Source organism: Saccostrea cucullata, unplaced genomic scaffold (assembly GCF_032062105.1).
Source record: "Saccostrea cucullata isolate Sc308-1 unplaced genomic scaffold, CSIRO_AGI_Scuc_v1 ctg1326, whole genome shotgun sequence".
Taxonomy (NCBI): domain Eukaryota; kingdom Metazoa; phylum Mollusca; class Bivalvia; order Ostreida; family Ostreidae; genus Saccostrea; species Saccostrea cuccullata.
Window position 1 is genome coordinate 32,740 of NW_026930693.1, and position 20,651 is coordinate 53,390.

The 20,651-nt window shown below is 34.8% G+C and overlaps 1 protein-coding gene across 1 annotated transcript in view; it reads left to right on the top strand.

The window, feature by feature from the left end:
• LOC134229649 (mitogen-activated protein kinase-binding protein 1-like) overlaps positions 1-20,651 on the top strand; it is a 53,160-nt gene that overhangs the window by 26,052 nt on the left and 6,457 nt on the right. The window contains exons 19-29 of the mRNA XM_062711417.1: positions 9,133-9,197; positions 14,807-14,875; positions 15,125-15,264; positions 15,750-15,838; positions 16,222-16,340; positions 16,595-16,776; positions 18,347-18,395; positions 18,528-18,593; positions 19,081-19,140; positions 19,546-19,594; positions 20,053-20,262. Coding sequence (XP_062567401.1) covers positions 9,133-9,197; positions 14,807-14,875; positions 15,125-15,264; positions 15,750-15,838; positions 16,222-16,340; positions 16,595-16,776; positions 18,347-18,395; positions 18,528-18,593; positions 19,081-19,140; positions 19,546-19,594; positions 20,053-20,262 — 1,098 coding nt within the window. The remainder of the gene's footprint in view (positions 1-9,132; positions 9,198-14,806; positions 14,876-15,124; positions 15,265-15,749; positions 15,839-16,221; positions 16,341-16,594; positions 16,777-18,346; positions 18,396-18,527; positions 18,594-19,080; positions 19,141-19,545; positions 19,595-20,052; positions 20,263-20,651) is intronic.

The window sequence follows — 20,651 nt, forward strand, 5'->3', positions numbered from 1 at the left end:
TTGTTATACAGTCATAGGCTACATGACGTCATAGTTGAGCGGTTGAGACGTCATAGGTAGTGAGGTGAAGACATTGTAAACATGGATTTAGCAACATATTTTTCGTAATTTTGACAGTTTAATTCCCTGTCAAAATGGTTTATTTATTTCCATCTATCTAATATTAGGTCAAGGAAGATTTTTTTTACAACAATCTTTGTTATGGGAAGGGAAATCGAGAGTTTTCCCGCACTTCTGATATTTGTCACATTGTGACAGGATATCATTTTGATATCCTTTCACACTGTGACAGGATATGATTTTTATTCAATGAATAAATTACAGTATTTTACGGGTAAAAATGTAATAATGCAATGTATCAGAATATAAAATTCATAATCAGTTTTGTTTATTTCTCCTCATATATGAAAACAAAAAATGCAAAGATCACGTGCTTTTGAGTTCATACTGGCATTGCCTAGTAGTGTTATGTTGGCGAAGGTGGCTAGCCGAGTTAGTTGTGCGGATCATGCTACGGTAGTCAGATTCAGGCTTAAATTAAATGGGGTTTCATGTTGTTCTTGTTGTTGTCTTTTCATTTCTTATCAGTTTTGTGTCATTTACTGCCATGTTTTCAGTGTTTTCCCTAAGAATCGGCTGCCGGCCAAATTGACCACCTCAATTGTCAAAAATGCCACTTTGAAATAAAAATTTGTTGTAATTAGGTCTATAGAGATTCTGTTAATAAACCTCAGCCCCTAACCTGTTACAACTGATCTCTAACCTAGCTATTACAGTAGTTAAATGCTACAACCAAATAGTAACTTTGTTTGTAGCATTTTATAGCATATCAAACTGAACCAGTATTCACCAAAAAATACTGTTAAAAATTTTGTGCAGACCAAAATTAGGATACATGGGTTAACCTATAATATTGTAATGTTCTTCTTACAGGAATGATAAATTTAAGTACAGCTGCAATTATAATTTAAGATTTAAGTTTGTTCAGTCTAATATATTCCACAGGCACATGCAACAGCTGAGTCCATACATTCAAAGACGTGTTAGGCGTAAACTCTAAAAATCTTCTGCTCAGGAATACAGGGATACTACGTACTATGTAATAATCAAATTCATGTCCAATGAGATAATACTGTAATATTTTTTAATTATAAAAACCCCAAAATATTGTTGAAAATATTGCCCTCTTGACTAATTTAATAAGTATTAGGGCTTACAAGTTTTACAAAGGAGTGCATGAATTAAAAAAAAACCGCACACAATGTGGCAAATAAGAAAGGCATGTAATTTTACTTTCTGGTTAAGTCTGTGGACTATGCTCCTCTTTTAATTAAGGTCTTCCGCTCAGGCGGAAGACCTTCTACTGATTCTGATGGTTAAGATTATTCCCTATTATTCTTTTTTTTTTCCTAGACGCCAACTTTGAGACCTCGTAACTCGCTCATTTCTGAACGGATTTCGCTCAAATTTTCAGAGTTTTTGGACGTTACAAAACTCAATTAAAATGTTTTCATACATTTCAAAAATTCCCTTCCGCTTTCGAGTTATTTCCCTTTAAGTGAAAATTTGGTACTGTTCGTTTCCAGACAAAGGCTCAGAAACGACAAAAGCTGGAGCAGAATGTCTACTGCATTTAAATACTAGAAGAATTGAAGTTGTGCACATCGGTTTTTCTTTTTCGATTTCTGCGCTCCAAACGGTGCTAGATAGGGGTCAAAAATGAGAATGCCTAAAAGCGCCAAATTTTACATATATTTCCTTGTGTATCTTTTAAACTAAAAATAATTTGTTAAGACATATTTCACAAATATTGTGCATAATTTTAAGATCTATCATTTGACATCATTAAAAAGGGGCTGGCCCCTAAAATTAGGGGTCAAGGGAGCATGAAAGTTTTTGCATTATAACTCAAAAATGGTAAATATTTCGATATGGTTATCGATTTGAAATGGGTCTTTAACATCTTATTGATCTCATGAAAACGTTATTTTGTTCGAATCTTGTGTTATTGAATGAGCAGCAAACTTTATGTACAGGTAACTGATTAATTTTATACGGCAAGTGAAGAATTCTTTATGCGTACGCGTATAACACGTATAACTGAAATAAACTGGATAAGAATAATATACTTAACTAAACTGAATGTTAAACTTTGTTGAAATAAAGTTTTTAACGTATTCTCTAGCTGGATGTCATACAGATTATTCAGAGACAAATTTCTCCTTGTATTTAGTTTGAATTACAAGACGGGAGATAGGAAAAATACTTATCATCTCTCATTCGATTGATACTCAATGTTGCATTATTTATATAAAAAAAAAATAATCAAGCTTAAAATAATTCACTGTCATTTTATTCATGCATCGTGAATTTTCCTCGGACCTTGACTGCTTTGTTTACAGTTGTGCAACCTGTTTACAAATCGATCGCGCATGCATTGACCTATATACATTCCGGAGGTCAACATTACCGCTCTTTGATTTTTACGCGAGTCCCAGAGTTATCTAAAACGATGCTAGTCATCGATTTACTCAGTTTAAAATCAAGAATTTGTTATTTGCGAAAATCGTAAGAATATTTCTAGACACAAATATAAAGGTTTTCTTGAACATGTACGAGTATTAAAAGATAAAATGTCTGATTCTATTCTTTGACGAATGAATAAAAGGCGCTGCGATTTTGCTCAGGTACAGATGATTTCTCTGGACGAGTCCATCGGTTACACTGAAAGGTGACGCAGGATGACCTATCGATAACTCTGCCAATTTTGATAGTGATTGTAATTGCACATGTACATAAATTAATGTTGAATTCTACCCTTGTGAAGTCCATTATAGTTTCGTTATTTAAAGAATCGGGGATATCACTACTGCAACTTAATTGTTTTTAATTTGAACGGATGATTCTATATTAATGGAAAGGTACACATTTTTTAGACGCCGTCGTCTCCCTCTCAACTTTGAAGTAATTGCAATCGTTATATGTATACGGGCCTATATCAAGTTATTCTAGACTAATTGTTGCTTAATTTATTTCAGAAAAAATTGCGATGTTGTTTAAATTAGCAATTACAAATAAACATGACAAATGCACACAGTAAATTGTAAGTGGAAGTGACGTTTTCAATTCTCATGAAAATCGAAAATAAAATTAAGTAACTTTGAGTTTTGCATAATTTGCTACATAACTTATCATTGTATTTTTCCGAATGATATGCTCATAAATTTCTTTTATTTCCTCAAATAAAAAGCTAGAATATCACAGTGACACGATTTTATGTGCATGTACATGATATTAACTAAACTACATGCTGTTTTACACAGAAGAGCACCCAACATGAGCTATAATTAGAAATTCTTCTAACAAATGCAAAATTTCTTCCTGTAATTTCATACAAATATTCCAAGCCTTTCTTTCGTGTTTATTGGACTAAAAGAGATTAAATTATTAAATTTCCTCTCATTGCGATACGTAACCCCCTGAAATGATACAATGCTTTCCTTCAGAGTCGAGAATGGCAGGTCAGGGCTGGTGTTGAAATCCATGATTACTCCATAACCTATTATAATATTAACCAAAAATCATACGCGATATTGTTTTTAATTCGCAGGTTGTCAAATAAATTTAAGAAAAGGTCGGCAAAGATGAGTATGCCTAACTAAACTTTTTTATTCATAAACTTTTTAATTTCTAGAGTGTACAATCGAGCATCGAAGTGTGTACATGTACTACATGTACTAGTTTGTTTTTTTTTTTTATGGGGGGGGGGGGGTTACCAGTTTTCGCTGCATTTGATTTCCTGAATTTTGCATTGCATTTCCGACAATTAAAAAAAGTTAATAGAATATAATTGGTGACAGTAACACAAGTGATTTATAAAACGAAAGTCAAGCAATAAAACGTTAAAGTTTGTATTTTGAAAAATAAATCAAGTCAAGTCACATAAAACAAAGACAGGTTGAAACGCTCACACATGGACATACATACAAACGTTTTGGTAACTCGGAATAGTCCAGAGTAAAACTATATTTTCTTGATGACGGAATGTCCAGTACATCTAATGTTCACGTCCGGGATAGTTCACGGCAGTTTCATCACACATACGCAATTATCATACAAGTCGAACGGTCTTTGAGATTGAGGATTGACACTAATTCCTTAGATAAATACTGAGTATCAAATTCCTTTTTACTGTCTTAACTTAACTTGATAGGTAAATAATTTTAGCATATATGTTAAAAATAAGCATTAGAAATAATTCTTTTCATAAAATTCAATTCTGTTACATTTCAAATGAATTTGTAAAATTAACTTTATGACAATTGTCATGCTGCAGATCTGTAGCTCGCTAGCTGTTCTAAAAAAAATTGAGATGGATCACCAGAGAGCTACAGTGCCATCCATATTATCTCAAGTTCAGGCTCAGAAGGACTATTAAAAACGGTTGTAAGGAATGTTTAACTGTAGAAAAATTTAAGGAATGTGTTAGAGACACACGGTAAATAATATTTTTAGATTCAAGCAGTTGAAAAACACGGATATTGAATATAGCTTCAGCGCAATTTTTTTCTAATATTTTCTAGTTTTTAGCTTTTCTGATCACATTTTGTCTTGCGTCCGTCTGTCTGTCTGTCTGTCCGTCTGTCTGTCCGTAAACTTTTCACATTTTCGACTTCTTCTCAAGAACCGGTGGGCCAATTTCAACCAAACTTGCCACAAAGCATCCTTGGGTGAAGGGGATTCAAGTTTGTTCAAATGAAGGGCCACGCCCTTTTCCAAGGGGAGATAATTATGAATTAGTGAAAAATTATTGGCATTTTTAAAAAATCTTCTTCTTAAGAACCACTGGGCCAGGAAAGATGAAACTCATGTGGAATCATCCTCAGGTAGTGTAGATTCAAGTTTGTTCAAATCATGACCCCCGGGGGTAGGGTGGGGCCAAAATGGCCGATCAAAGTTTTAAATAGGAATATATAGGAAAAATCTTTAAAAATCTTCTTCTCAAGAACCACTAGGCTAGGAAAGATGAAACTCATGTGGAATTATCCTCAGGTAGTGTAGATTCAAGTTTGTTCAAATCTTGACCCCCGGGGGTAGGGCGGGGCCACAATGGCAGACCAAAGTTTTACATAGAAATATATAGGAAAATTCTTGAAAAATCTTCTTCTCAAGAATAACAAAGCCATGATTGGTCATATTTATATGGAAGCATCCTCAGATAGTGTAGATTCAAGTTTGTTCAAATCATGACTCCCGGGGGTAGGGCGGGGCCACAATGGCCAACCAAAGTTTTACATAGAAATATATAGGAAAATTCTTTAAAAATCTTCTTCTCTAGAATAACAAAGCCATGTTTGGTCATATTTATATGGAAACATCCCTAGGTAGTGTAGATTCAAGTTTGTTCAAATCATGACCCCTGGGGGTAGGGCGGGGCCAAAATGGCCAACCAAAGTTTTACATAGAAATATATAGGAAAATTCTTGAAAAATCTTCTTCTCAAGAAGAACAAAGCCATGATTGGTCATATTTATATGGAAGCATCCCCAGGTAGTGTAGATTCAAGTTTGTTCAAATCATGGCCCCCGAGGGTAGGGCGGGGCCACAATAGCCAACCAAAGTTTTACATAGTAATATATAGGAAAATTCTTGAAAAATCTTCTTCTCAAGAAATACAAAGCCATGATTGGTCATATTTATATGGAAGCATCCTCAGGTAGTGTAGATTCAAGTTTGTTCAAATCGTGACCCCCAGGGGTAGGGCGGGGCCACAATTGCCGACCAAAGTTTTACATAGAAATATATAGAAAAATTCTTTGAAAATCATCTTCTCAAGAATAGTAAAGCCATGATTGGTCATGGGACTTCTTTTGGATTAAAACTTTTCAATAATAAACCAATTTTCTACCTTTTCCAAGCCACAGTGCTCAGGTGAGCGATGTGGCCCATGGACCTCTTGTTTATTCTTCGTATTTCTCAATTTATCATGTTCAAATAACGTGTATTTATTTTTATTAGGGCACATTAAACCTAAACTTGATAATAACTATTGAATGAGTTGAAATAGGACTTTCCTATTTCACATGTGCATTATTTGTGACATGTGATTTTCAAATATACTGTGATTTTTAACCCCGTGACCTTGATCTTGGAGCTTGACCTACTTAAAAAATAACATTACTTTAAATTGACCATAACTATTGAAAGCTTTCATTTTATAAACATGTACATGTAATACCTGTGTCAACGCCTTTGAAAATTCATTATGATTTTTGACCCTTTGACCTTGAAGTTTGACCCACTTTTCAAAAACATTAACCATAGTCATACCTTTTGAGAGAAAAGAGATCGATTAGGGCTTTTATTTTACCACTGTGTATTACCTGTAACAACATTTTTTTAAATACCGATACGCTGATTTTGACAACGTGACCTTGAGGCTTGACTTACTTTTCACAATTTTAATCTTGATCATAACTTTTGAATGAGAAGAGATAGGGTTTTCGTATTACACAAAAATTGTAACCTGTGATAAACTGTTTTTAGATCATTTCAAATACTAGCATATAATGAACTTTGACCTTGAAGTTTAACCGGCTTTAAACATTGCTTAAAATTGACCATGACTTTTGATAAAGAAAAGATACCACTTTCATACCTAGATTTACACATGTATACACGTATTAGCTGTGACAAGGCCTATCGAAAAAAGTATAGCTTAAGAATTCGTCAATACGGTAGCACACAAATGGCTTTGCTTATCACCAGCGTGTGTCATGGTGTGACGTAAGGTCATTTTAACAAGGTCAAGGTCGCAAACATTCCTTTACTATCATATTTAATAGTAAAACATAAATAAGATGACATCTACCCTTAAAAAATTGCTTTAACATTAGAACGTGGCATGACCTTGACCCAAGATCATTTCTCCCTGTCCGCAGCTCCGACGGAAGACCTACTCGTTGCTTTGCAACGAGCTCGGCTCTAGTTGGATCACTTTTTCACTATGGTTTTTTTTTAATTTAAAGATATAATAACCCATATTGCAAGAGTTGATAAATTAAGGTCATGGCATAATAATTTGAAAGAATAATACGTTATTTGAATAATTAGTTTATAGTTTATTCAAATAAGCAAGACCTTGAACACGAATTTAAAAAAAGGCCACAGTACATGACCTACTTATCTGGGTCATTTTGGTTAGCATGGTGTTATGGAGTTTCAATGCCATTTGGAATTCCACCCCCTCCCCTTCTCCAACCCAAATAAAAGGTCCCATTCAGAATAATACCTTACAAAAATCCAGAAATAATCAAGTTTTTATAGAGGTTCATCCACAGGATTCTCTATACTGATCTAACTTGCCTGGATGGTGTATTTAGGTAAGCTCAATCCAGAGTTGGTTTGGATTCAGAATCTTGCTGGCATGTCACAGATTGCTTTTGGAGCAAGTCCATTTCCAAATATTAACAAGAAATCTTTCCCAGACCACAAATTATTACTTAACCATTATTTCACTGTAAGGGATACAAACTACCACAATATTTGTATATGGTAATGAGATGATAAAGGTTGTATGATTCATCATAAATTGGTGATAGAGATTTTTTTTATCATTCTCTTTTGCTCACTTCATGCTTCCAGCCTCAAATCGTCATCACTTCTGCAATAAAGTTTAGATAGGCAGGCCTGAATCTTATTTAAAATGTATGATTATTTTATTTCTTAAAAATAAATAGATGATAAATGAATAAATAGCCCCTGCTTTACCCTGCCAGGGATACTGAACATCTGTGGTGACTTAATTATCATACATGCAGTTTAATGTCAAGTCAATAAATATTAGTTTAGTGTATGACTTTTCGTTTACTTCAGGATATCATTTGTTGAGAGGAGATATGTAATCTTCGATAATTAATAAGCATGTTTTTAGTTTCCTAAGGCACTTCCAAAAAACAAATCAAAACAACACCCCACCCCCCACCCACCCCCAAAAAATTTAACCTTAAAAAAAACAAAAAACAATGCAATATTTATTTCCTGATAAATAGGTAAGTTTTAAAGTGATTGTTTGGTGTTCTATGAAAGAGAGCATCGAGTGCTTAGGTAAGCTGAGTTATAACTAAACACTCCAAATCCATTAGGGGTTTAATAGCGTCAAGTGAAATTAAAATATTGAAATTGACACCTTTCCCGGGAGTTTCAGTCGGGCTGTGTGGGGATTAATTAGGTTTTTAATGCTTTAATGAATTAATTATATGATGTGTATTGGACTAGAAGTCCAGGCATTGTGTCCGGGCTAATTGACAGAAATACAACAGGTGCCCTTCAGAACCACAGGCCAATCGTGAGGATAAAATAAACAAACAATAAACAGATCTTTTTTCTGGGGATTTAAGGATTAGAAAGAGATAAACCTTATCCATTCACCTAATCAGATGTCCCGCTTTTAATGGTCAATTTAGGGAAAAGACCACTTCTCTCCCAATTTAATTAAAGCTGTTATCTTTTTGGGGACCAAATCTTCCACTTTATATTTATAAGGGTACCTCATATTCAAAAGATCCTGATGTGCTATAAAAGTGTTAATGATTTGGGATAACGTTTTTCTGTCGATGTGCCAGTGGATAATGTCTTGGATTAAGGCACTGCCGTCTGACTGTCGACGGTTTTCGCAGTGATTCACGTGGATATACCAGTAGCTGATTAATGCAGTGTTATTTTAAAGCACAGATCAGCTGCCACACTGATCATTTAACACAATGGAATACAAACAGCGTTATATAAGACCAAATTTTCACAACTCACAAGTTCTCCACGAAATATTGCCTTACTGGAACTGCGATAAGTACGATCAGAATAGTTATAGAAAGAGGACTGTTCCTCCTACAGAGTTTGTGAGGGACGATGAATTTTGGGATGAAATCATCGAGGACATAAAATCTGATCCTGTGGATTTTTGGGATCAGAAAAATAATGAGTGTGGCCATGAGAAGTGTGGATGGGGGTGGTGGGGCCGGAATGATTCGGGAGGGGGGTGGGACCGCAATGATTCAGGGTCCTCAGGATTTGACGAGAGTTTGAGTGATGATGAAGATGACAATGTTTATCAAGAAGTCCTTTGTATTTTAGACCAGAAGGCCCAGAAAGTCAGACGAGAGACCGTGATTCTGAAGCAGGCTGAGAATACACCAAGAGTGAGTACTTTTAATAATATTACTTCTGATTTTTTTATGGTGTGAATATATTTTATTGTTTAGATGTTACAACAAGGATTGAGCACAAGTCCTTAAAACTTAAAATGTCCTCTCCTTTTTATGATAAGCTCACCTGAGCCAGTCAAATTATTCTTCTGATTAAAGTTATTATTGTCATATTCCAGTAATTAATTTATAAATGACCTCTGGAGCCTTTACTGAGAAAAGAAACATATTGTGGGAAAAAAGGGTTTCTGAGTTTGCTGGATTAACTTGACTAACCAATAGGACTTGATTGACTAACCAACAGGACTTGACTAACCTGGATAGGACTAAAGATAATTGGTTCGTCAATGCATACTTGACTAACCAATAGGACTATAGATAATCGGTTATTCAAACTGGGAGAATTATAAAGTTATTTGAACATCAAGATTTGTTCAAGTGCTGAATTTCCAGAGAGTGAGATCAATATTTTAACTTAATATCTAAAGTAAATTGATATATCACTTTTACTTTCTGACTTAATTTTTTTCAACAATAAGTTTTTTTTTTTTTTTTTAATTACAAGTAGTGCATACATGGTGTCGGTAAACAAAGTTTCTTTCTTTACTGATGAAAAACAAATGTCAAGGAGACAATCTTACAAAAATATTATGAGTCTATGAAGTTTTTGAGATTAAATATAATCAGTGGCTTATGGTCCTATTCCTTAGTTGTCTGGGTCTTCTGAATGATTTGATGTATAAGACTTAAATCCTGTAAATTAAAATAACATGGTATATAATCCCAGCCTTGTGACCCACCCTCTCTGCCGTGGTGTTGTTCAGTAATATACAGCCTGTCTGGTATTTAGTTCATTATGTAACGGAAATGATACAGCAAAATTTCCATAGTTGATTTTTTACGTAATATTGATTCTTATTACTGCTATAAGTATATGAATGATTATAAGATAATTTTAAAGTAGGATTTTAAAATTTTGCTGATAGTAAGCATTTCTAAATTTTCTTCTCTTGTATTAGTTGCCCTTAAATTTTTTGGGGTTTGATGTATGTCTTTTATTAGTTAGGCTGAAAGCTTTGATTAGGCCAAGATAAAGAAATACTGTGTTTCCTATTCCCACCTGAAAAAATTAGGAAGGGAGGGAAACGTTTCATGGCATTTAATTAAAAAAATTTATAGGCAAACAGAAATCTGTGTCAAAACATGAAGTAATCAGTGTCAAATTCAGAAGTGATCAAAAATACAATTAAAACTAGAATACTCGTAGCATAATTACTCCTGGAAATAGTTCATGCTTGTGGAGATCTTTGTGTTGTATAGTGAACAGAGCCAAAGAGATGAATAGATATCTGTGATGTCAAATGCATATGTATATGCTATCATAAAGAATGGAGAAACAAAAGGGCTGAATTTCTTCTAAACCTGCTTTGGAATCTCTACTTTGTGACCCTGTTCTATTTAGAACTATATCAATTAACAAAATATGGAATAAATGTAATGTAATGATTTAATAGAGTTTAAGATGTATCAACAAACAGGAATATTAGGTAGTATTTTCTGATTTAAGAACACATTTAATGTCTGCACTGCTGTGTTGAGGGTTAGCTCTATATGTCAAAAGTATGTGTCAGGGTGTGCTAAAATACAGGAAAGGTATGTTGGGCTTGCAAACTGTGTCAAATGAAAACACTCCATCTGCCCCAATAATAAGTGTCCTGTTATTAAATTTCATTTCGTTCATTCCAAAGACCTGACCTGGATATCTATTTGACACACAAGCTATACACGAGAGATAGGGCATGATTTGTGTCCGGGGAGCATTCATCGCTCGGTCGTCGTAAGGCGGAACAGGATGACATCATAATCTGAGTTATTTACCCTGCTGATTCACCCGAAAGCTTCAAATTTAACTGGTTTAATTTTGACAGTTTTGATGTTTTTTTATTGAGTTTTGGATAAAGGAGTAGTATAACTTGACATTGTTTATTTGTCAATCTTTATAAAGTAGTGGTTATAAGAAGAGAAGGGAATCAATTGAAGAATTGTTGAAAAAGACAGATATAAATGTTGAAAACACCTTATTAATCTAACACAAAAAGCCTCTGTTGAATTTTGGAGAAAATTATCTTTATGAAACCATTCCCAAAAATTAAAATAAAAAAATCAAAAACATGAAGGATAATAAACGTGACCACAGTATAATGTACTATGAAATCATTATTTTTGGAGGTGGGGGTAATTTCCATTGTCTTTGAGGTATGGAGATATCCACAAATTTATGATCATCACAAAATATGAAATTTCATAAATTCATTACTACTTTGAACAATTTCTGACCATGAAATCAAATTAATTTAAATTTACAGTCAGAAGAGTAGTGACCAGAAGTTATGCCGAGACTCTGGATATAATGTCTTTAAATTTCACACTTGACTGTCATTTAAAAACACAGACAATCATAATCATTTTAATTCCTTTGTAATTAAAATATGAGTAAACATTTATTTTCAACAAAAAAAACAAAATGATGTGCATTTTGGCATTTGGTTTATAAAAGGTTTTAATAAATATAAGCTATGCTTGATAAATAAAGGAAACTCAGTCTGGTTGTGGGGCTGGATTATAAAGTCACTGTTAATGGTATATTTCAAAAGTTAGATTAACAGTGGAAAGTACAAAATAAAAAGTATCGATGTAAGCAGTGATATTTAATGTTTTTACAAATGATTAAATCAAATGAAATATTGTCTATATCTCAGTATTCATAGCCCCGGAACAGTTCTATAGTGAAAGTATATGCTTCATTAGGTTTCATATGTTTTAGAAATATAAAAATACAATGAAATGTTTATTTTCATTTGATAAAATTCAACTACATTAAATATTGTATTTGATTTTCATGCAGAAATTTATCACTTTGCCATTTTGTACATTTATAATTTTTGCCGATAGATTTAGAATTATCTTGTAAAGATTTATATCATACTATCATATTTTGCTTCATTTTATTTCACATGCATAACTTGCAGACACACAGCGGGGTGGGGTGGGTTTGGGGGATCTGTTTGGACTAGATAGTGAAATTGTTATAAATCTCCTAGCTATCTTGAGCTTCCAGAATATGGAGCAGAATGATACAGTCAGATAAAGTTAATCTACATATATACACCCATATAGTGCAGTATAATAAATAAATAACATATTCATTCTGAATTTGCCTGTGGAAGGTTGTTTTATAATTGGATTTGTTATAAGGAACAATATTGAGGAAGGGGGGCCCAAGAAGATAGACAGATAATCCGCCATAAACGGTGGATAATCCGCAATAGACGTACAATAATCCGCCACAGACGACAGCCTGGGGGGAACACTGTCACTCTGAGGGGCTCGTTAATCCGCAGGTTTCTGGAATGTTGTCCCCTGATCTGTAGAATAGAGTGGTTTGTTTAGTGACTTCGTTATGAAGAGAAATTCTTTTATGATTATTGAAAGCTAAAAGCTGTGGGATTAAGTTAATGTCTATTGACATGCTAAAAAATTGAAAAAGAGGTGAAGTGACTCTGATCGGGGGAAGAGATAGTGGTAAAGATCTTGTGGAGAAAACGTTGTTGTTGCATTAGACAACAATAAAGTTTCCTGACATTATTCCTATGAAAATATGAAGGTCAAGGTCATTTAAAAAAAAAATTCCCAACAAATTTTCGATAAGATTATATGTTGAACAGTTTCCTTTTTTTGTGAAGTAGAGTTAGATGAGAAAAAAAAACAAGGAATTCTTTAAAAATTCTTCTCCAATTGAATCAATTAGATGTGTTTGAACTTGGTAGTGATCTGTTTCACTTTGATATATTCAGCTCTGTCATTCTACGTACGTCATAATGTGTTTCTAATAGTTTAGATTGCAGCATTGTTTTAAGTAACCAATAGTTAAGAAATTGAACTTTGACATATTGGTTTATTTTAACTATTGGTTAGCACTAAAAGTCATTTACCACTACCAAAAGGACTCAGACAAAAATTAATTATGACCCTTAAATTAAATTAATTAAAGATTAATTCACATTCATGGCTAGTAAAGTAAATGTAAATGGTAGGAGTTGTCTGAGACTGGAGTCACACTTAATTGTACCCTGGGAGTGTAATATGAAGTATTTAACCACTGAACTGAGATCAGCACCTGTACTTATTATAATCTACCCCTGATAGTCAAATCTAAACTAACCGTATTTGTAAAGCTCCCAGTTTTTCTTATTTGGAGAATTTTGACGGATTTGGGTTGATAAGAATGTTGATTTTAACAATAAACAAGTTGGGCATTTGACATTTACACAATCTGCGGTTCCCTGGCTTTTATACTGTTGAATTCTCTCCTATTTTCACGTTGATTAATTGGTCAAATTTTAGGCTGGTGCTGAATTTTGGCTGTTACGTACAGTTGTATGAAGTTTCTTTGTTGAGGGCTCGATCTATCTCCTTAGTTCTAAAGCATTTTCTTGTCAGCTGTTCTTACAAAGTCAACGAAGAAAATGTCATTTAATAAATTAGGGAGCTTAAATTTTATTATTGTAGTCAGCAAAGCAAGTAGACCCGCGGGCATGAGGAATCGTTAATCAAAGTTGAATTTGTCAGCAGACTTAATGAAAAAAGATTACATAATTTTGGCAATTTTCATTAGTGACATCTGATGATAAATAAATTCAAATACTTGGTGGTATCAGTTGATATTAATTGCTTAATTTTAGAATATCTATGTTTGAAAATTGACAGATTAAAAGTGAATGCTTTAGGAACTGATTTCTAAATTGTAACAGACTTTGTATAACCTTGACCTTTAAAAGTTCACCTGTCCTCTTCTACTGCTAATGTCAGAATGAATTACAGGAGCTGGGATCAGGGTAACCTTCAGTGTAACGTCGTAACACCGAGAATACAGACATTGGATTAAGATGTGAATTAAAGGGACGTTTTATGTCTTCTTCAAAGCTTGCTCCTAATTGCAAGAATTGTTTTAACTTGTTTAATATGTCATTATTTTGACGTCAAACTGCCATTACAGAGGATTACGGAAATCAAAACAAATATTGATAGAATGTGATATGACAATTGTGAGCGAAGGTTATATAAACACAAATGTACCCCAATGATAGGACTGCCGTAGTTTCCTCATGAGTTAAAGTTTTACAAATATTTCCTGTTTATTTACACAAGTTATAATGTAATTCTTCACATACTGCACAGTAGTAAGATTTACAACTTAAAAAAAATGATGAAAAAAGGGGGAGCAGTGTTCATTGTTGTAATTTAAGAGGGATGAGTGGTTGTGGTCATTTTTAGACTATATTGATCTTCTTTAGAAGAAGAGCTCCATATAAAGACATACAGGAGTGATCAGATGTCAGATGACATTTGAAACTATGAATTTTTTAACCTTGACCTTGAAATTTGACTTGCATTTAAGAAAGTTGAACCCTGGCCATAAGCGGCCATACCAGGGGCGTTAGTATTTCACAAACTCTTCTTTCTTTTTTGCAAACAATTTAAATTATTACAATGAACTATATTAAACAATTATTAACAAAAGGTTTTTATTACATATTTTCCAGAAAATTCCCAGAATTCCTAGCAAGGATGATGATGATGATTTCTTCTCCAGAAAACAGAAGGAAGAAAATGTAAGAAAGAATGACATTGTTGTAGTACGATAAGTTTAAAAGGACAAGGTTGATATTTAAGTGTTTGTCAAGAACTACAGTGTATCTTAAAAGCAAAATCTCAAATGGAAAGAACTAAATATAGGCAACTTCTGCCCGATGTTCAGCCCATGTTCATTGTATTTGTTTCTTTGTATATCACATCAGTAGTATACTTCTTAAACTAAGCAATCAGATGTGTTCCTCAGTTCTAACCATTCTGTCCTTCAGAGCTCGTCCGATGATAAAGATCCTCAGTGGCGTCGTCTGTCGTTTCATCGCAGCCAGGACGACCTGGATGACCTTGAAGAGGAATCCCCTGAGGTCATTTATTACCCTCCCAGCGAGGCCTCGGTAGAAACTAACAGCAGGTCAGTTAGAGAGCTAAATACAGTGGACTCTGTGTCCTCTACTTATATACAGTCAAACCTTGGTATCCTTAACTCAGAAAGGAAGAAATGAAACGGAGATATCAGAGTATTAAATATAATGGGAGTAAATACATACAGGAAAGAGTGTTTGGAATATGGGACTTCCAAATCACTTCTATATATCCCTGGTGTTTGAGAAAACAGAAGTTCAATTGTTTTTCAAAAAAGACAATGCTAACAAAATGGCCTCAGACAATGTACGTATATGACATTTTTTTAAAGAGTTTTATCAAATTCTGTTTTCCGAGATTTTCGTTTAGTCTGTATAATTTTGACGATTTTTTTTTCTCTTTGACAGTTCCTTCAAAATGACCACAAATATTTATATCATTTTTTAATGTAGTTTTATCATTAATTGTGTGACTTTGCCTTTTTTCTTTTAGTCTGTATAATCTCTGATTACCTATGTTTTTTCTCTTTGACAGTTCCTTCACGGTGTTCACGGGTCAGGGGGTCAGGAAACTCCCCCGGGGGGCCAGTAGATCCTCCCTGTCAGAGAGAACCCTGGACGCTGGTAAGTCACAGCTCACATGGAGAACTAGTACCTCTGTTGGAGCTTATATAGTGAAAATTTTTTTTTTTTTAAATGGTTTATTTTTATGCATCAATAAATTTATAAAAATCAGACTAGATTCATGTCATTTTTTAGTATAATTTAGTAAAACCATGATAACTGACTGAATTCTTGTTTCAGAGTCTTCCAGTACCGACCTTGTTTAGTATCATTCAGTATAACTGACTGATTTCTTCTGTTATTTCAGAGTCTTCCAGTACCGACCCTGTTTTAGTATCATTCAGTATGACTGACTGATTTCTTCTGTTATTTCAGAGTCTTCCAGTACCGACCCTGTTTTAGTATCATTCAGTATAACTGACTGATTTCTTCTGTTATTTCAGAGTCTTCCAGTACTGACCCTGTATCTGTGGAGGAACTTGAGGATGAAGAAGAGTCCGGAGACGCGCCGTCCCTCCCCACAACCCCCGGGGACGACCTCTCGGCCCAAACCCCTCTCAGGGTGAGATGAAATCGCGAAACTTAGTAGATAAACTGTATGATTAGAGATAATTTAAAACATAATCAAGGGCACTTAACTTAGAATCAGGCTTATCTGTTAAAGAAATAAATGTTAGAAATGAATTGCTGAAAGAATTAAGTTTGACTGTTTTGAGAGAATTAAGATGGAGGTCTCCATTCCTTGATGACGTGTGATTTGATTCAGTGACTTTGGATCAAATCATGGAAAATAAACACTGAGCTTATCTGCTTTAGGAAAAATTCCTGAAGGACACGTTTGAGAACCTGAGTTTTACGCCTGAGCACAAGGAGAGATTTCAGAAGAGTCTGGACGATGAAGAGAAGAAGAGGGAAGAGGAGGAAGATCCAAACGGATTCAATCCTCGACTGAGCATCTCGTCCAGATTCCTGTCCCGGGCACAGCAGGCCAACATCAGGTATGTCACCCAAATAATGGGCACCGCAGATAGGTCATCCAAATAATGGGCACATCAGGTAGGTCATCCAAATAATGGGCACATCAGGTAGGTCATCCAAATAATGGGCACATCAGGTAGGTCATCCAAATAATGGGCACATCAGGTAGGTCATCCAAATAATGGGCACAGTGTGATACATTTGTTATTGTATCCGAATAATGGGCACAGCAGGCAAACATCAGGTATGTCACTCAAATAATGGGCACAGCAGGCCAACATCAGGTATGTCATCCAAATAATGGGCACAGCAGGCCAACATCAGGTATGTCATCCAAATAATGGGCACAGCAGGCCAACATCAGGTATGTCACCCAAATAATGGGCACAGCAGGCCAACATTATATGTCATAATAATAATGGGCATTCTTTTAGGCCAACATATGTGTCATCAAAATAATGGGCACAGTGTGATACATTTGTTATTGTATCCGAATAATGGGCACAGCAGGCAAACATCAGGTATGTCACTCAAATAATGGGCACAGCACCAACATCAGGTATGTCATCCAAATAATGGGCACAAAGGCAGGGCAAAATTTAATTTGCTTGTAATTCATCCAAATAAAGATAACATATTAAAAGTATATATCACCCAAATAATTTACAGAAGATCTTAATTTAAATTTTCATTTTTATGTCATTAAAAGTAATTAATATTTTAATGTAAATATTAGTGTATGTATATTTTATAATCAACTTTTTTGTATTCCACCTCTCAAAGTCAAAATTTTCCAAATAATGGGCACAGCAGGCCAACATCAGGTAGGTCATCCAAATAATGGGCACAGCAGGCCAACATCAGGTATGTCATCCAAATAATGAGCACAGCAGGCCAACATCAGGTATGTCATCCAAATAATGGGCAAAAGGCCAACATCAGGTTTTGTGAACACACATAATGGGCACAGCAGGCCAGTTTTCAGGTATGTCATCCAAATAATGGGCACAGCAGGCCAACATCAGGTATGTCATCCAAATAATGGGCACAGCAGGCCAACATCAGGTATGTCATCCAAATAATGGGCATAGCACTCCAACATCAGGTATGTCATCCAAATAATTCACAAGAATGGGAGGTCATCCAAATAATGGGCTTTTAATATAAAATAGGTCATCCAAATAATGGGCAAAATGGCAAGGCCAACTCCACCTCCTATTTCATGGTAATAATGGGAACAGTGAGCCAACACCAGTTACATTATCCAATAATGGACATACATGTGTAGCAGGCCAGCATTAGGTAAGTTATCTGAATAGTGGGCACAACAGGCCAACTTTAGATTAGCTAATAATAAATGGCTTCTCTTATGAGAAATGTGTGATCAAAATAATGGGCTCTTATCATTATATAGAGAGTCAGCAAGAATTTTTCATGCATTATAAAGCAGTGATTAGCATTGTTTTTTTAGCCAAAAATCTCAAAATTGACAAAAATCCTGAAAAAAGCCTTTGGTGTATCCTTAACAAGAAATGGAAAGACAAAAAACATTGATGATATTACATATATTTTGTATTTCATGTCTTGCAGGAACATCTCGGTGTATAACAGTGTCCAGCGACAAGACAACTGGTTTGATGTAAGTCTATCTTCAGCGTGTGTTTTACCATTCTTTCACAATTGATTTTTCGTGATTAAGTGTTTGGACTTTCCTCACACTTTAATCTTGTTGATTTATTTTGCTACTGATTTTTCCGTTGGTTTTATTCAGTCTCTGCAGAAGAGGAAAGACGTAATGGCCCGAGCTGTCGATGAAACGCGGAAAACTCTGATGGCCGTAAGTCATCATCCAAAATTTTTTACCTACTGTAAACGCACATATTTTTTGTGGGGATCAAATTTTTTTTGGTTTGAGGAAAACTCTTGGTTGGTAGGGATTTGATTATGAGGATGAGGAATTTTTGAGTAGTTATGTATGTAACATTTTACATTTCGTGGTGGACATGAATCTGTGGGTCTCTTCATACCACAACAGTCCCCCATGAAAAGTTGTGATTTCACTAAGTTACGTGTATACAGTGAAATCTGTCTAATCAGACATGCACTAGGAGACAAATTTTTTGTCGGATTAGACAGGGTGTTGGATTGCACAGAGTTAAAAACAAGGAAAATACTAAAATTGGAAAGAAATTTAACGTCAGAATTCACAGTGAATCTGATTATTCAGGTGTCAGATTAGACAGTTTTCACTGTATCATTATGTTTAAAGAATAAGTTTAATTGAGATTCTGACTGAGATTGAATTATGAGCACTTGATTTGTAGATGGGCTGGAAAGACCAGAGTCCGGAGTCCGAGGCCGATCCTCAACACAGTCCTGTACAGGTTAGATAACTCTGTCCTTCCTCAGAAAGAAAATATCAAACTGGATGACCCTATCATGCTTGCTCCATCTTTTAAAATTGAATTAAACTGTTTTGAAATTGCACTGTATTAATATGATATTTATAAGCAAGAGAAAAATTTCTTGACCTCAGAACTTTGCTGTATGTAATTTTTAATAATGAAAAAATATGTGAAACAGAATTCTTTTGCAAGCAGGTAGTTTTGTGTAATCAAAAGAGAAGAAAATTCTTGCAAACAAAAATTATTTTACAATATTTTATGTTTCATTAAAACTTTAATTATTTGAAACTAGTGATTGATTATAGATGAGCTACATAGAACAAAGTTTGCTGATTCACTTCTGTTTTGCCAGTTTGTGGTCATTTGATTTATATCTATTTATAGGAAGTTGCTGAGGTCAGAAGGTCACTAGAAAGAGAGGACATTCCTTCCAGTAAGTATCTAGGTCAAAGTGATTCAGGTGCATGACCTATAAATCATCTTGCTACCTAGGCATGTCGACTCGTCACCAAATCAGAGCTAGAGCATGTGTCTGTAGAATATGTCTCCCATGTCTTACATGCATTCAGTCTTTTCAGTAGCTCTCAAAGAATTTTTGATGTAATGCTTATTTTAAACTTATACATGGAGTTTTTTTCTACCCACCTTGAAAGCAATATGAAGGATTTAAATAAAAATGAGTAGAGAGGAGAATTATTTTTCATCCATTGCATTCCTTGCTTTCATCAATTTATAGTGATATCCATTTTTTGAGCTTGATATTCTCTCGAGTCACTCCAAGAAAAAATGCCTGGATACACATGCTTAATTCATTACCTGTTATTTGTCACGATCTTTGTATTCACTCGTCACCTCATTAGAGCACCGTCTTCATCACCTTTTGAATTTTAGGCCCTCGTACGCCGACATCTCTTCGCAGATGTTGGTCGACCTTTGACCTTCCCAAGCAGCCAATCCAGGAGGAGCATCCGGCCTCTGACCCCTGCACCGTTCACACCCCCACCACAAAGGGTAACCCTCGCAATGTACATTCCTCACCACCACAGTGGCGTAGCAAGATACCCACCCCTCAGTCTCTGTCTAGATCCACCACCCAGTGCGGTAAATCGCTCGGGCATGAAGTGTATCTGGACTGCTTTGATGTGTCACACCCTGTTCTATTTATAGCCCTCACTGATTAACATCTGACCTTGACTGACACTGTGTTTTCCTTGATATATATATCTGACACTGTTATATCTTCCACTTTTATAATGTATGTCACCTGAAATGTAAGGCATCTTGGTAAAATAATATAAAGTAGACTTAGTGCTTTTCCGAGTTCAGCTCAGGATTTTAAGCTTGTTCACAATAGTTATACATGTTTGCCAAGTTAGTGTTTTTATGCCTCATTAACACTGCTGATCAGAGGGTATTGCCTAGTAATATTTCATTGAAGCTTTTAACAATGCTTTGTTCAGTTCAGGCCTTGCTTTATATTCAACAATTGC